At 41.4% G+C, this 16,905-nt stretch overlaps 1 protein-coding gene across 2 annotated transcripts in view; it reads right to left on the bottom strand.

The window, feature by feature from the left end:
* PLCB1 (phospholipase C beta 1) overlaps positions 1 to 16,905 on the bottom strand; it is a 332,313-nt gene that overhangs the window by 49,966 nt on the left and 265,442 nt on the right. For both annotated transcript variants that reach the window (XM_056486829.1, XM_056486830.1), the window contains exons 24-31: positions 16,152 to 16,284; positions 15,578 to 15,631; positions 14,841 to 15,060; positions 11,554 to 11,734; positions 9,454 to 9,530; positions 9,274 to 9,363; positions 7,118 to 7,175; positions 6,081 to 6,167 (exon numbers count right to left, since the gene is read on the bottom strand). In XM_056486829.1, the coding sequence (XP_056342804.1) occupies positions 6,081 to 6,167; positions 7,118 to 7,175; positions 9,274 to 9,363; positions 9,454 to 9,530; positions 11,554 to 11,734; positions 14,841 to 15,060; positions 15,578 to 15,631; positions 16,152 to 16,284 (900 nt within the window). The remainder of the gene's footprint in view (positions 1 to 6,080; positions 6,168 to 7,117; positions 7,176 to 9,273; positions 9,364 to 9,453; positions 9,531 to 11,553; positions 11,735 to 14,840; positions 15,061 to 15,577; positions 15,632 to 16,151; positions 16,285 to 16,905) is intronic.

Here is a 16,905-nt window from a genome sequence, read left to right as displayed (position 1 = left end):
CTATTCTTAAAAAAACCCAACACCACCACCCTCACAGCTCTAATTTATTAGCATGATATCCAGGAAGATCTCAGTAACCTTCACAAATCAGGTCTGGCTGCCACATGCCCTCCATTATGGACCTCACTAATATCTTTAAATCACCAGTGACACTGGTAACTTGATAATGTTCCTTCTGATTTACACTACTGCAAAACTAAAAAAAAGTTTGCCCTTTCAAGTAATTAATTTTCCCTTTTACTGCAGCTCCAGAGCACACCCAAGATTTTCTCTGGCTTCCAGTAGAATGACCCATGTGAGAAAAGTATCTCCCTCTATCAATAGGCTCCAATTTAAATTTATCATATTTTTCCATGTGTTACATTCTTCCTACAAAGAGATTGTGACATTTTTATTTAAAATAAAGTGATATCAGAATTCAATAAAAAATTTAAAGCATTTTGCATATTCACACTGGAAATGTGATGCTGTTGATTTAAAAGTTAATGTTTTTAAGAATATGTATGTGTAAGAGTTACACTGAAGACATTCAATTAGCACAATAAGTATCAACTCAAATTGTTAGATGTATCTTTTGTGACCTGATACCCATTTCTCATACTGCAATATTTATTCTGCTGAAAAAAATAAACAACCATTTAAAATGTGGATTTGTGAAGGAAAAAGTAAACAAGCAAGTCCCAAATCAAAAATAATCCTTTGAGCATCCTGTGATTGGACTGAATTCTTTTGGTCTCAGGCCTGTGATGTGTCAGTCACTTCAGAGAACTTAAGGAAGTTTTATTGGTATAAAACTGGCATAGGATAAAGGTCAGCCTACTTATTTTTAATGAGTGAAGTGAGACTATTTACTACTCAGTTTACAGGCTGAAAGTGCATTCTGCACTATTTATTCTATTGGGAGAAACAGAAAAAACATGGACCACCCTAACTTGCCCAAAATAATACTCTGCAACTGGGGACAGCTTAGCAACTGCACCAATACAAGATTTAAATCCCATCAGGGCTTCAGCTGTTCAAAGTTTGAGCTGACTGTCACTTGGGGCTGGGTGCTGAGAGATGCTGAGCAAAGAGCCAAGATCCAGCAGGGAATGGGCCATGAATACTGCACCCCAAAATTTAAACACCAGCTCCAACCCAGAAGTGGGAAGATTTGTAAATCTCACTCTGTATTTTATTTTTTTCTTTTAAATATTCCTTTTAAGTATTTCTTAGTCACTGAGGGTATGAAAATTCCATTCATTTCTCCATGCTATTGCCCACTTAATGAGGTAAAGAAACATTTTATTATTCCCCTCTGATGAATACACAAGCACCAAAACCCAAAGCAGAACAGTGAAACAAACAGTAAATTATTTCAATCCTCTTAATTCTCTGTTTTTTTGGCAGATAATGCCATAAGTCATTTTAGCTTAGCAGCCACAGATGGAAGACAGATTTCTTTTTGAACTTTGGAAATGTTAAAATTGAATGAACTAACGAAAGAAATTTTTAGTTAAACAGGGAAAAATAAAAGAAGACATTTTCAAATATTACACTGGCTATCAGATAATTTTTATGATTTTTTTTTTTTCTGCCATGAGTCCGAATTTTTTTTGGAACAACAACTTTCCCCAAATCCAATCCAAATCCAGGCAAGCCCCATGAATCCCAGTAAACTGAAATAACCTTTTCCTCCAAACTCCATCCCCAAAATTCTTGAAGAGCTGCCTGTGGTTGAACTGGAATGCATCTGGAAGTGTTTGAATTAAGTGCAGCTTGCCCAAAAGACAGCTTGGCTTCCTGCAGAGGTGTCAAGGATAAAAAGGGGATTGTGGTGGACAGAGCATTGTTGTTGTGAGTTAACAGGGAGCTGAAGTGACACTGGAATACTCATCAAAGTTCCTAAGGGCTGCTCCCTTCCAGATGAGCAGAGAGTGGCTTTGAGGGCAGCTGAAATATCATCTAGAAGTGCTGCAGGACACATTTGCTGCTTGACCTTCCTGTAGGGAACAGCTCCATTTAACTCAACAGCATCACCTGCACCAGGTGCTCACAGTTTCACCTAAAGCACCAAAGCTGCAGCCCTGGAGTTGCAAGAGGTTCTACTGCTGTTAACATCTTGTTAATTTTGCTCTGCAACTTGAGTATGTATCATTCTGTGCCTCCATTAATTTTTCAGGTACACTGTTAATATTAATTTTTGATTGGATGTGGAAGTGTCAACTCCCACACGGTGCAATTAATAACACGTGCCAGACTGGGAGATAATAAATGTAGGAAAGTTAGTTAGTATGCATCAGGTGCTTGTATTTTCCATTAACAAGACCAGATTTATAATTTTAAAAGATTGTTTTCATTACACTTTTTGAGGAGAAAAGGAATTTCATACCTTAAGGCTATATATTCTCCTCATTCACTTAAAAGACCACAGAGGTGCAATGCTCAGAACAAAGTCTGCCCAGCTCCTGGTACCTCTGCACTGTTGGACCTTTTCCCACAAAGCCCCACCCTGAATTGTGCCACTTTCCACATCCCTCCAGCAGCCCAGACCACCTGGCTATGCTGGGGCTGTGCAGAGTAGAGCAGCTGTGGGCAGAAACATGGGCTGCAAGGTGAGGAACCTCATGAGTTACACCTTCCTTGACAGCTGGGGCTGTAAGAACACGGTTCTCTGAGCCAGAAGAATCCAGACAACCCAGCTGAGAGCAGGAGCTGAGTGCAAGAGCACAGGAGTCTCAGTTTTACATTGAGACCTAAGTGTGGTTCTGACCCACGAGCACAGGTAACAGAACTCTCACTGATTCCATTTACAGGAGGCTTGGGTCTATTTACTGTAACTGTCGATTCTCAGAAAAATAATTAATTCCTTGTCATGTCTCATGTGTATTGATTTTTGTAATTACACTGGAACTGGAGGCAAGGGTGCAGGGGGAAGGAAATGCAGTTGATTTGTGTTTAATTTGATGCACAAGCTGCAAAGGACAAAGCAATTGAGACATGGCTGAGGCCATGCCCATCCTGGGGGCTCTCTGTGCTCAGATGTCGTGTGCCAGACGTGCTGGAGTGCATGATCCAAAATCACACCCTGCTCTGACATAATGCAGTGCACAGAGCTGGCTGTCTGCAGCAGCCTCCTCTGCAGGCAATAGAGATGCCCAGGGGGAAGAAGATAAGGACAGGACAAGCTTAATGTGTATCAGTGACTAAGAGGAGAAGACAAAGCAATAGGATGGGAGAGAAAGAAAATACAAGCTGTTGCTGATAATAGAGCTGCCAGTAGATAATGTAAGGAAAAACAAGGAGTGAGAGAAAAGAAAATACAATATGGCCTTGCTTGGTAATGATGCTGTTAGGAAAAACTAGCAGGAGGGAATCAACTTTGTTTCCCATATGATTTCACTAAAATGGCAAGTTAGGGAGATTTTACCCAGAGGCAAGTCAGTATTTGATTTTTTAACAGGTGATGGCCTCCTTTCCCAAGCATGTTTGTGGGAGGGGCTGGTCTGGTTCCACACACACAGACCTGATTGTAACACTCAGTTTCTGCAGCATCACAGATCAGTATGCCACTAAGATACTGTCATCACCCACACAGACACACAGCCACCTTTAGGGCTCACTAAAGCCAATACCTGCCCTGACTCCTGCAGGACCACAAGCAGCTGCTTCCAACCTTTTGCCTAAAAGCACCAGTTCAGGAAGTCTCCCACTCTCATAGGAGCAAAAAACTTTCTTCTTATACAATAGCCCTGCAAATGAAAGCTGCAAAACAGTCTCACATCCAAACACTAGAAAAAAATGATTATATGAGGGAGAGGCAGAGCTTAGGGGTGTAAATCAGTCCTGAGTTAAGCACTTTCAGCTAACCATGTGGTATTTGAAACAAAACAAAACAAAAAAGCCTCCAGGACAGGGAACTACTCTGCATCCAGTCTGTGCAGTTTCTAAAACCTGTAGCCTAAAATGACAGCACTCAAAGGCAGATTTTCTCCTGGTGCCCTACACACACCACAAGAGAGGAAGCTGCTAACTCATACTTTGAGAAAAGCCAACAAAATGTGAGAGGTTGTGGCAGTGTGTTGGCAACACTCGGTGACACGATATCCTCCCTGGCTGGGAAAGAGCTCAGAGCAGAGTCAGAACACAACAAACTGTGAGGCACTAATAAATAACCAAATGGCAGTGATGGATGACAGCAGATCTGTCTCCAGTGGAATTATTGGTGAGAATACTGAAAATTCTTTCCCTCTTAATATATTAAACTCTTTGTTTGGGGCTGAGTTGATGCTGCCAGAAAAGCCTTTTAACACAGCCAGCATAAATTTCAGTGGGTGTTTGAAGCAGGAGAGCCTGGGTTGTTGAAAAAGCAGCCCCCAGAAAGGCTGCTGCCTGCAGAAAACACATCAGCTCTGCTCAGCTGGGAAATCATTTGATCTATTTTATATCATCCACCCTGTCACTGAGGAGGCAAATATGGCTATGAAATATGGACACAGAGCAAAACATAAAAAGAGACTTAATAAAATGAGTAATTATGTTTTCCCTAAACCCTCTCATGCAAGCAGGAGGCACATACCATCATAAATTCAGCAGAGTGCCCGTTTCAGTGTGTGGGAAAGGGAAAAATCCCTGGAGCCAGGCCCTGTGAGCACATCCCTGCAAGGAGGGATGGGGAGGGCAGGTTGAGGAGCTGGCACTGTGGCCAGAGAGAGGGGGGACAGGGATCTGGAGCTGCTCTGTGCCAGGACCTAACACTGGGCAGAGAGAGAAGTGATGAAAGAGTCAAACATGGCTGGCCCAGTAGCTTTCAAAATTCAGCTCAAGTCCTCAGTGACAAATTTCCAGGGCTTATGCTACTCCTCAGTACATCGATAAATTAAAAATAAAAAATATAGGGAAAAAACCCAGGAATTACACAGCCAAACAGAATAATTGAGTGCCAAAGGATCCAGGAAAAGCCAGTGTTAGAAGCACTAACTGAATATTCTTTGGCATTTTAAATTCCAGTGTTTAAATTCCAGTTCACAAGCCATGATCCTAAAGCACCAAACATAAAAACATGTATACTTTTTATACCCAGATATACACAACACCAAAAAGTTCCAGCTTATTTATAAACACGAGTTTAAAAAGATGAGTAAAAAACTGGATTTGCAAACATTTTTATTTTTCCAGACTATTGTAAACTTTTGGCCATTCAGCCCTTAGCCTAATTTATTCTCTGGCTACTTCACAGAGATGACATGACAACACTGATTAACTCACAGACAGTGCTAGAATTCAAGCTGTAACACAAGCACAGAAACATTGGGACTGTGGACACAGATAAGGAATGAGAACTGAAGCCAGGGACACACATTTGAGCAAGAGAAGAATAAATGAAAGCAGACATGACACAGTGGGCTGTGAAGAATTACACTTGGATATGAATCCTGCTGAAAATAAATCTCCCTCCATGTGGAAGTCTGATTCTTCCTACAGGAAAATCAGGTACAAGTGCAGGACTCTGAACCTTCTCCACTGAAGCTGGTGGTAAAAATGCCACCAGCTCCATTTGGAGCAAAAGTGAGCCCCAAGGCTCAAGGATTAAAGCATGCATTTCAAAATGTTACATGTAGATGCAGTGCATAAAATCAAAGAGAGGAAATCCAGCAAGCAATGTAGAATACAAAGCACTATTATTGTAAAAGAGCTCGTTGTTTCCCACAGAAATCCATCCTGAGGGATGGGCAGCAGGACCTGGGGGTAGCATGCTAAGGAGATATCTCTTTTTCCTTCCAATGGGAACTGTGTTTTGCTTCTGTGCAGCTCAGGCACAGGGGAGGGAAGGGCACACTCTGCTGGCCACAGCACCTTTTACACTGACAGCTTTTGAACAGCCTGAGTGCTGAAAAATAACCCTCATGCCACATCTGGACCTGAGGTGGTGCTCACACCAGGCTGCTGCTTGACTTCTCTCACCCTGAGTGTCAGTGAGGGTGCCTCTGATGCTGTCAGTGGATTCTCTCATGCTTAAACATCAGCCTACCTGCTTCAAGAGCTCTTTCTCTCCTGAAGGACAATTTTAGCAGTGTAGCATATGTTCAAAAACTCTTTACCTTAGGCTTTTCATCCAGTATTTGCTGACGAATCTCCTTGTGTTTTTCTACAAGTTTCTCCTGCCTTTTACTCTGAGCATCTTCTAGCTGTCAGAAAAGAGCAGAGAACCTTTTTTTCATGGATTGCACATCCTCACTCTCCCACCTCCTCCCCAACAAACATTCCACCCATCAAAATTAAAACATCAAAACTATGAACCATTCCAATATAAAATTACACACCACTGCCTCAAGCATCCCTGAGTACAACTGTTCAACAGTCAGGTGTGGACATGAAAAATCAGATTTCACATGTAAGATTCAGGATCAGAAACTTGCTGCAGACTTCTAATGTCATTAAATTACAAATTCTGGGCTTTACTTAATAATGCACTCAGTCATAAAACCTACTTAATTTTCTAACTCTTTAGGTTGCTTTCTAAATCAAGGCTCTTCTAAGCAAAAATGGACCAACTTTTGAACCTAACTATCCTTGCACTGAAATTAAGAGGAGAATTCAATGGCTGCCCACATTCCATAGTGATTTTATACCCAAAGCACTGCAGTACATGATTTCAGCCCAGTGTGAACCACCTGTAGCTTCAGAAAAGCTAACAACTGTAATGGAATTCTTTAATTTGTGTTTACAGAACTCACAGAATGCCTTTTACATTTCAGTAACTGTACAAATGCAATTAAAGTTAAAATATACTCTGCAATTAAATGTTCATTGACTTTCCTCTGCAATCTTTGCATTCGTGAGACAGCAAACCCATTTAAGAAATGGGTGCATTTTTCATGAATACACACAGGATATTCAGAGATGAAATTGCATTAAAATCTTCCCTCCTCAGCACCATCCCCCAAATGCTGACTAACAATTAACGAGGAGCTGTCTGAAATCCCAGTTTTCCTTTAACTGGAATGTGAAGCAGAGTCTACTACAAGTCAGCAGGTGCAGAATCTCTATGCTGAAGCCTAGAATCTGCAGTTGAATGTAACCTAAAAGATGAAAGGTGACATTTTATTCCCCCAGATGCAGCATAAAGCTGACATACCCTCTTTATGTACTGCACCACCTCCTGGATGTAGGACCGGATCATTTCCGTCTTCTCCCTGGGGGAAGCATTCCAGCAGTTAGTGGAGTCAGTAAGATCACACTGATGTATTTGAACTCCCTGCAACTCTCTGCCTAATCAAGGCCATGCTGAAGGATCTGCCTAATTCACTTTTGTGCACTCCCTGAACGTGTCCCTGCACCAGGCTGCACCTTTACTGCACAAAGGGCTCAGACTTCCCCATGACCTGCACAGCATCCCCCTGCTCTTCCCCAGCAGGCTTTTCCCACAGGATAATGCTGTGTTCTCCACGGGCTGCAGGTGCTCCCACAGTCCCCCGTGTCAGCCTGGGAGCTGCAGAGCCATGAGCAGAGGCACAGTGCCACGGTGTGGCAGAGGAGCAGACTGTGCCAGAGCAGGCACTGCTGCTGACACCCGGGGACAAAGCTCCTACAGGAGCAGGGCAGGCACAGCCTGGCCCCTGCACTGAGCAGAACTCAGGGGAAATGGAAATGTTTCAGGAGAGTTACTCCAAATTCTGATTGTCTCACCCAGAACCAGTGAACTGTTCCTCAGCTGGCACTAAAATCAGGAGGATTTAGGCAAGCGCTGGCTGGGTATAAAAAAATTAACAACAATTAAAATAATGGATCATTATCTCTGTGCAATATTCCTTCCCAAACTTGCGCAAAAGCTTTAGATGAACTGCAGTGTAGCCAAAGTGACTCAAAGGGGATTCACCAGAAGGTCTCACACCTCTCTGCCCTACTCCCAGAGTGAGGACAAGCTGTGTCAGGGGAAAGCTGACTTTATCATGGAGTTCCCATCTCACCTCTCTCAAGGGCTCTTTGAAAAGCCTGACAGAGGAAAGTCCTTGGGGAAAATGAGAAAAAAAATGAAAGGGAAAGAGAAAATAACTGCTACTTGTCTGTCCCTGAGCCTTTCTCACTAGTGCCTCATTTACCTCTCAGCAAATCATTTCCTACTGCAATTGATTTTTACGGCTGCATTTCCATAACAGCCAACTGCTTTTTCTAATATGAATTCCATGTCCTCTGAACAGCTCTAACTACATTAAGCATTTCTCCCTCTTTTTCATAATACATTATTCTCCTATTTTTTTAATAGGATGTTTGCTGAAAATTTTAATGTGTTGATTCTTAAACTACCTGAAACACTTCGCTGTCTGTGTCTGATTTTCTTTCAGTGTTATTAAATAAAGATTCTCTCTTGAGAGGCTCCAAAACCTGTATAAACCCTTTTACCTGCAGAAAACCAAACACCAAACACAGTTGTGCCTTTGTTACATGGTAAAACTCAAACATTAGAAGGTTTGTTTTTTTTTTTTTTTTTTTTTTTTTTGTTTTGTTTTGTTTTGTTTTGTTTTGTTTTGTTTGTTCCTCTTGTATTTTTAACTGCCCTAAAGTAAAGACTGGTAACAAGAATAGCAGTGCAAGATTAAAATGCCCCATTTTCTTTTTGAGCTGCTTGCCAAAACAAATGAAGGAAGACAAACAAACCTGGATAGTGTGCTCTTGGGAAGAACACAACTTGCACAACTGCAGTTTGTGCTGTCTGGGGGTGCATAAATGGAATTAGTATTGCTGTGCCTGCACAGGGACACTGCACCCTCAGAGCTCAGCTTTCCCCTGTCTCCCCACAAAGTGTCACTGTCACTGGTGGAGGATCATTAGCAGTGTCTGAGGGGAGTTTATCCCAAAAGCAGAGTAAACCTCAGTATGGTGCTGCCATTTCTTCTGGAGAGCAGCTTTAATGGAGTTAAGAAAAGAAGACAGCTCACAAATAGAAACCCAAGTTCAGATGAAATGCAACCCTGCAGGAACAGGAGCATTAAGGTTTTTGTACTCAGAGGAACAGTGCCTGGATGAACAGCATTTTGGGGAACTGCTCCAGAAAGTGCTCCCAGGAACAAACCCACTCCACACAGCAGCACCTCTGCTGCTGACCCAGGCTCCCCCTGGCTCACAGAACAGGAGATTGGATTTCCCCCATTTCAGGAAATGAAATTATTATCAGGGAAAGGACTCTGGTGAGGTCTGACTAAAGGCTGCCTTGGATTTAGGGTCAAGACCTTCCTTTGATTTACCAGCTGTGAAAAACCTTGTGTAAGGATGTGGATCTAGGGATATACTTACTCTTCCATTTGATTTTTATCCTTGGACTTTGCTTCTGTGATCTTCTCCTGCCTCTTCTTGTCCATTTTTTTCTTCAGTTCTTTCTTTTCTCTAAAGTGTGAAATATAAAGGAAAGTTCAAAAAATATCTAAACAAATCCCACAAGGAGCAGCAATCAATGATAAAGGGAACAGCACTTACTTTTCACATGTTTCTTTCAGTTTCTTTAGCTGGTTGTTCTGACACTCCTCTGCTACATCTGTCAGCTTCTGAATTAGCTAGGAAAAAAATCCCAAGCAATAAAAATATGTATTTTCAGCTAAACATCATAGAGGCAGTTCAATTTCCTCAAAAGTCTGCAGCAGACAGGAAAGTGTTATACCATTCCCAGATTAATTACCAACAATCAAAAGCTTGTAAACATTATTATCAGTGTAAACACATTATTACCTTGTGGAGTTCAGCCAGAATGGTGCATATCCAACTCACACAGAGAGTGCTACTTCTCTGTACATCAAGGGGATACAGTTTCACAATATTAAATGTAAAACCAAAATATATTTCAGGTATTTCACCTTTGCTAGGAATGAAAATGCCTGTGAAAAATCGTAAGGGGTCACAAATTGAAATTATACAATGCTAACTGCCAACTGAATTCCTGTGTCACTGAATATCCAGGTTTTTCTGTGAGGGCTGAAAAAGTTTCCTCTTGTAATGGCTGGGATTTTGGGGTGGTCAGGGGGATGTTGAAAATCAGGGGTGACAGCTATGAAAGCCAAGCACAGAGAAGCAGAACCTACATTTTGGCCACAGAATGAAAAAGCTCTGAGTCACTGGTTTGAAATCTGCTGTGGGTTCAATCCCCTTTGTGCCCAAACCAGTAAGAAAAGCCAGGCCTGTGGTGGGATGCTGACAGGAGAGGAGTCATGGGCAGGGCTCCTGTGCCAGTTCAATGAACAGTGAATAAAGTGGGAAATAGGACCCATTTGGTTTGATCACCCTTCTAGGTTAAGTCTTATTTTGTAAAACCACCCTCTCAGGGGGATGAACCAGGAATCTATAACAAGGCATAGCTTGTCTGATCCAACTTTTCATTCCTTAGATAAAAGTAGAAAGGTGCCAACAATAGGCTCCTCTCTAAAGGAAAGCCAGAAAGAATCTCTCAGCTGAAAGGCAAATTCTAATTGGAATAATTCCTGCACAGCTCAGAGGGGAAACTGCCCAAAAGTTCTGTGCTAAAAAATTATTTACTGTGCCACCACCTAACAGGATAATGCCAGAAATGTAACTTTTCTTTGAGAAATGCCATTTCCCATTTTGGAATGAGAAATTAGTTACCTCATGATTTAAACCCAACTACGTGGGTCTAAAATGGTTCTTTTTTATAAAAATTCAAATCTCTGAGATGCAGCCACCAGCTGTTACTGGGATGGGGACTGTCCCCCTGTGGTGCAGGTAATGGTGTCCATACACCCACCCTGCAGCAGCTATGACTCACACAGGGATGGGGATAAACACAGCTCTGTGCTGTGATCCATGGAAATCAGTCTGTGCAGGGGCCTTGCTGAGCAATATCCACACACAAATCACTCCTCTGACCTGCTCTTTTTGGCTGGCAGAGCAGAGGAGACAAATCACTTCACCCAACAGGAGTGAGGCAAAACATCAGGCAATAGAAAAAATTGCAAGAGGGGTTTGTCTGGAGTTGAGAAACAGCTTGCACTCCCATAACACCCTTTAAATGTTCATTTCTGCCTACAAATATCCATTAGCATCAGCTTCCATCTGCCCAAGTCCTCTAGTTCAGCTCAGAGGGCCTATGATCCTGCTGTAGTTGTCAGCCAAACTCCAGCTGTAAAAACAAAGCTGACCTGGACCAATGAATGCAAAATATTTCTTTACCATATACAGACTATGTCCTGCATCCCCTTAAAATGTTCATCTGCCACAGGAACAACCTTTGGCACAACCCTCTGTCCTGGGGAATGTTTGAATTGATTTTCATGGTGTTTCAATTTATTTTCTGGCTAATTCTGTCTCCTTGTGTGTTGCAGGTTTGAAAAAGTGGCAGAACAAAAGAGGAGCATCATCCAAAAGCTGCAGTAAAACGAGTTATGTAACCAGAGGTAGCAATAATCCTGTTGCCTTTGTGCCTTGTTGGACACAACAGCCCCTTGAAGCTGCAGCAGAACACAGAAAGTGAAGCTCCTGAAGGGACTCCAAGTAGGAGGAAGCCCCAGTTAATGAGAATTTGTCCTGGTGCCATCACTGCTCACCCTGAGCTCAACACCACAAACCTACCAGCTTGATGTGCTCCCGTTTCTGGTACTTCTCACTGTAATACTGCTCCTGCCTGAGGTTCAGCAGCTGCTGCTGCTGCTTCTCCTTCAGCTCCACGAGCTTTTGGGTCATCTCAGAGTCGAGTGCAGCCAGTTCCTGCTCAATGGTGGAAGAGCTGTGGTCAGGGCTGCTCGTCTCAGACCTGCAAGGACACAGCACACCCCAAAGGGTCACCAGGCATCTACACCCTGCCTTGATTTATTGAAATCTGCCTTTTAAAGTCAGATATTTATAAGCAGTCCATTAATAAGTTCTTCAGCACCACACACAGAGCAAGAAGATTGGTGATTTTAGCCCTAGTAAGGTCAATAATTTAATTAAAAAGAAGTTATTAATGATTTATTAATGGGATGGCTACTGCTTTTAAACCTCATCTCACTGACCCACCAGGGTGGTGTCACCCAGACTTAGGATGAGTGAGCTGTAAACACAACTGCCAAGACTTCCCATGAACAGATGTTCATGGAACTTGTTTATCCACTTCCAGACATAACTTGAACTTCAAAGCTGCAGAGGCTTCAGCAGAAAGGGTGAATGCTGAATATTTTGGAAACCAAGTCATCCCTGCAAGCATCCAGCAATAATTTAAAACCTTAACATTACATCTGCAGTTACCACATGCTTCCCTTTATGTAGGAACATCCCTTTATTTGGTGTTTTCTTCCCCCTTCAGGAAATGCCATGCATAGCACACACAGGAAAGTGCTCCATGGGCTGCTCACTTCAGAAGGAAAGTTCACACACCAGTGAGGAGCAAATCTCAGACAGGCAACTCTCAGGAGCAAGGGAAAAACACAATAAGGAAGCTAAAACACAACACTAAGGAACAGTTTGGGTCTGTTCTTCTTAAGACAGAAGGAAGGATAGATGTAACTGTGAAAGAAGATAACACTAAACCACCTAAGAGAAAAATAAGCAGCAAACCCAGTATCACTTTCAGGCCAGCTCTAAACCAAACCCAAGGAAGATATATTAAAAAAATAAGATTATGCAGTGTCCCTGCTCTGCTGCTGTATTTACTGCCATGCTCAGGTGCTAAATCAGTTGCCTGGGAAACGTCAGAACAGCGCAGGAGATGGACAAAACAACAAAACCTTGAACAGAGAGGGTTGACACAGGGAGAAAAATGAGTTTGCTCCTCAGAAATACACTGAGATTACAATGCAGAGAACTGGCTCTGCCTCTCTTCTCTCTCCCAGGTTCAAGTGTGCAGCTGCTGTCACTTAGAGTTACTTCTCCTGAAATAATGTGATCCTGCTTTCATCCGTCCGAGGACACGAATCCCAAGGTAGCCTCCTTTTATTTCTCATATTTTTATTGTATTTGAATATTCTGCTAAGAGGTTAAGTGGTGTCAGTGTGATGGGTGAGGGTAATTTAAACATTACAGAGCCAGAAGACAACATTAATGAATATTACAGTCAGCATATTATGCCATTACACAACACATATTTTAAAGCTGACATTTCTCTTGTATTTCTGGAAAAATGAAATCAGGCCTATTTCTAAACACTGGCTAAAATACTGACTGTTTTTTATGGGACATGATCATTAAAGAAACTTCAGAGCAACACCAAAAAAAACACTTGTGCATGTGTATAAATAAATATTCAAACTTCCTGTAGACAATGGCTTTACTTAATCTTGGCTCAATTTTAGACAAGGGCAAAAAGCAGAGATTGCTCTTGACCAGAGACCACACATTTTTATGGCCATCTGATACAGGGACTCCTGTGAAGTAGGGATTTATTTAACTTTGCAGTTACAAGCAAATAGTTTCAGCAATAATTTAAAATTATAAAAATCCCCTTTCTCCTTGGGATCCATTTCTTTATTAGAAGTCTGCTGCTTGAAATAATATGTACTTGCAAGCTTGAAAATCCCTGAAAACATATTTGTGCCTTTTTTAAAATTTAACCTCCAGACTTATCTGTATCTGCACATAAAACTTCATGTCTCTGACACCACTGTGGCAGCTCCACGTAGCAGACTGCAGGATTTTACTGCCTGACATCCTCAGTGATCTGCAGTCAGATCACAACACAGTAAAAAAACCTCAAATTCTTTTTTGCTCAAAAACAAATGAGTCATTTTATTTATTATTAAGGAGCTTGATTTTCTCCTTAAATAATAGGAGGAAAGACAGAAATCTGCTGTTGTTTTGCCTGCCAGTGTCACACACTTTGGTGATGGAAAACACTGCAGATAAAATATCCCTGTGCAGCTGACAGCCAGTCATTAAAGGGAGTTTGTTAAACTCAAGTAGAGAACCTGGAAGCCTGAAAATTGGCAATACTGAAGGCCAGCAGAACACAGATATATTGTGAGTGTCAAGCTCTTATTAAGCCCAATGACATTCTGTTGTCAGGAAAGCAGAAATTAATAAGCTCCTGCCCAGGGACAAGTTATGGCCTGAGTCCCAGTCACTTATATTTAGAGGTACTATCAACAAGGTTAGCAGCCAAAGCATGCTTGCAGCTTTTTTCTCACATCATCTCCTACCAAAAAGTGATTTTTTTTAAAAGTTCATTCGATATCATCATATTAAAGAACTGCAGGTACATCAATTTCATGTAAAAGTTAAGAGGACTTTTCTGCTTATTTAGCTATTTAAAAAAACAAATTATGTTAAGACAAAAAGGATGCCCCAATGGGAGAAATAAAAGTTCAGTTGCAAGAGTATGACACTGATTGGCTGTATGTGTGTGTATGCTTTGCCAGTAGTTATGAATTGATCTTTAATAACATACAGTTCCTTACCATAAGAAAAACGCAATAAGTGTGGAAAGGTTAGTAAGAATTCATTGCAGCCTTTGCATTTCAAACTGATAAAAAGAAATAATTAATAAAGAATATTAAAATTGTATCAGGACAGAGAAGGAGACAGAGTGGTGCACGGCTCAGAAAGAGAAAGCACAGAGGGGGTGTTCATGCAGAGGCAAAGCCAGGCAGTCATTGAGACACTCCCAAGTGTTCTGGATCAATCATGATTTAAACAGCACTCAGATGTTTATAATCCCCAGGTGCTTCTTTCCCCTAATTCTACATTTAATGCCTTCTACTGTGACCTGAGTTTTTTCCAAGGCTCTAACTTGGAGCCATTGCTCTCACCTCCCCCATTAACCAGGAATCTGCTGCTTTCGATTTTTTCTGTGCTCTGCCACCTCCATATGGTTTCTGTGCTGTAAAAGAAGGACTGAGTAAAGATCTCTGGCAGCAGAGTGATGAGGCAGGCTGTGTTTCACCCACCTTTTCTTGCTGTCCCTTTTGGCAGTTTTCTCTAGCACTGCTCTCCGCCGCAGGTAGTCGTTCTGGATCTCGTTGTACTTTGCTGTGTGCTCTTTGATAAGGTCGGTGGTTTTCTTGTGGTGCCTCTTCACCAGGTCCTTCATTTCCTTGTAGTGCTTCTTCTGGAGTTTAACAAAGGACTTCTGTTGTTTTAGCTCCTCAATGGTCTGTGCTTCCACTTCTGCAATGAAAATAACAAAAGCCACTTCAATTTTCCAGCAGTATAGGATGTCAGTCAGAGGAGCCAGGGATTGCCGTGAGCAGGAATGAAACAAAACCTGCTTGTTTAGTGGGTAAAGGAAATATGGCATGAACTGAGCAGTTTTACCTGAAATCAGATAACTGCCTTGAAAGCACTGGGATAAAATGGTTCCACTACTACTCACTATATCCAGAACATTTATTTAGCTTCTGTTCTCACAATAATGCTGCTCTTTTTTATGCACTAGATGTAACTTGGTACTCGTGAAACTACAATCATTTCTAAAAATTCCCTGTTGGCACCTCATGTCATGAAATGTGCCCAAACATTGTTTACTTCAAACCTGAGGAAGAACATTTGGCATGTATGTTTTCTAGGAGTCACTGCAATCCTAAACACTGGGAGAAATGCCTAAGCCAGGTAGCCTATTTAATAAAAAACGGTTTTTTTACTAGAAAGATTATAATTTATGCAGTGTGACCTGTGTATTTATTACCTGTGAGGACACTCTGGATAAGATCTTCTGTCTTTGCAGGTGCTTTCACAGAACCTAGAGGTAAAAGAGATGTTTAATTCTAATTCTCTTAAAACAACAGCCATGACTGTGCTGCTTGACTGAGTGTTAAAACATGGCAAGTGACACAGGACACATCCTGACAAGAGCAGTTATTAATCTTTGGAGAAAATACATCTTTTGAGCAGGAGAGGAGCAATATGAAAATATCGACCCTCTGGACCAACACAGAAAGGTGACCCTCCAAAAACCACCTGAGCTGTGTTGTTTTACTGATAAGGAGGACTGAACAACAAAAAAAACCCAGCACATTTTCTTGCTTGCAATGAATTTCAATTTTACCACTAATGCAACTGTTAAGTAGAAGATATTTGTATACTTGAGGCAGAGAAAAGTGGTGGGAAAGTTTCTACCTATTTTAGACAAACAAAACACACACAACTTCCTACCTTTGTTCCTTAAACACAAAGCACTTGAAAAATTATTACCCAAACTCATTTAGAAAAGACGGGAGTTTTCTTTTTCTTTTCCCTTGTTTTGTTGTTTGGTTTTTTACCTGGTGCTGGCTGGCTGTGGACAACCTGAGTTGCTGGTTTCGGTGTGAGGGAGGCAGTGAAATTTACCCCATTTTCTGCTGGTGCTGGCCTGGGTTCACTGTTAGCTTCAGATGGTGCATCCCCGTGGTCGATCTGAAATCACATTTTAATTTGCATTATTCTTCCCAATTAACAGACTAAATCTATCTGCAGGTCCAGTTCAGCCTGGTTTTTAAATGCAAAATTCTGCAAATGTTGTATCTAAAAATCAATCTAAAATAAAACAATGCAAGAAGACATCCTTAAGGGCTGTGGTAACCCAGGTGGCTTATTTGTGCAGGGTAAATTTCAGGAAGAAATGGAGCACGTATTGTTCAGAAAAAGTATTTTAAGCAGATATAACTCATCAGGGACATTTTTCAGTACAATATATATTAGCTGCACCAGATGTGAAGGCTGTATTTCAGTGAAGAGCCATAAAATCTTTCTAGAAATACCGTAGGTGCTGCCAGGAGAATGCTGCTCAAATCCCTGCTGTGAACAAAATGTGTACACAAGATTACTTTTAAATTTCATAGATACACACAGCACTACCATTATTCACCATTCTCCCAGAACAAGAACATCCTTCTGACTTACATTCTTGTAACTACACTCCAAGGGTAATATGTAAACAGTACCTCCATTCTGCTGCATGAACACATCTGTGATATCCAAATATTTAAGCATTTTCCACAATCTTTTCCTTCTCTCCAGTCAATTAAAGGCTCAGGC

The sequence above is a fragment of the Oenanthe melanoleuca genome, chromosome 3, assembly GCF_029582105.1.
Source record: "Oenanthe melanoleuca isolate GR-GAL-2019-014 chromosome 3, OMel1.0, whole genome shotgun sequence".
Classification (NCBI taxonomy): domain Eukaryota; kingdom Metazoa; phylum Chordata; class Aves; order Passeriformes; family Muscicapidae; genus Oenanthe; species Oenanthe melanoleuca.
The sequence above is the reverse complement of the archived record's forward strand: the minus strand, read 5'-3'. Positions and strand labels throughout refer to the sequence as shown.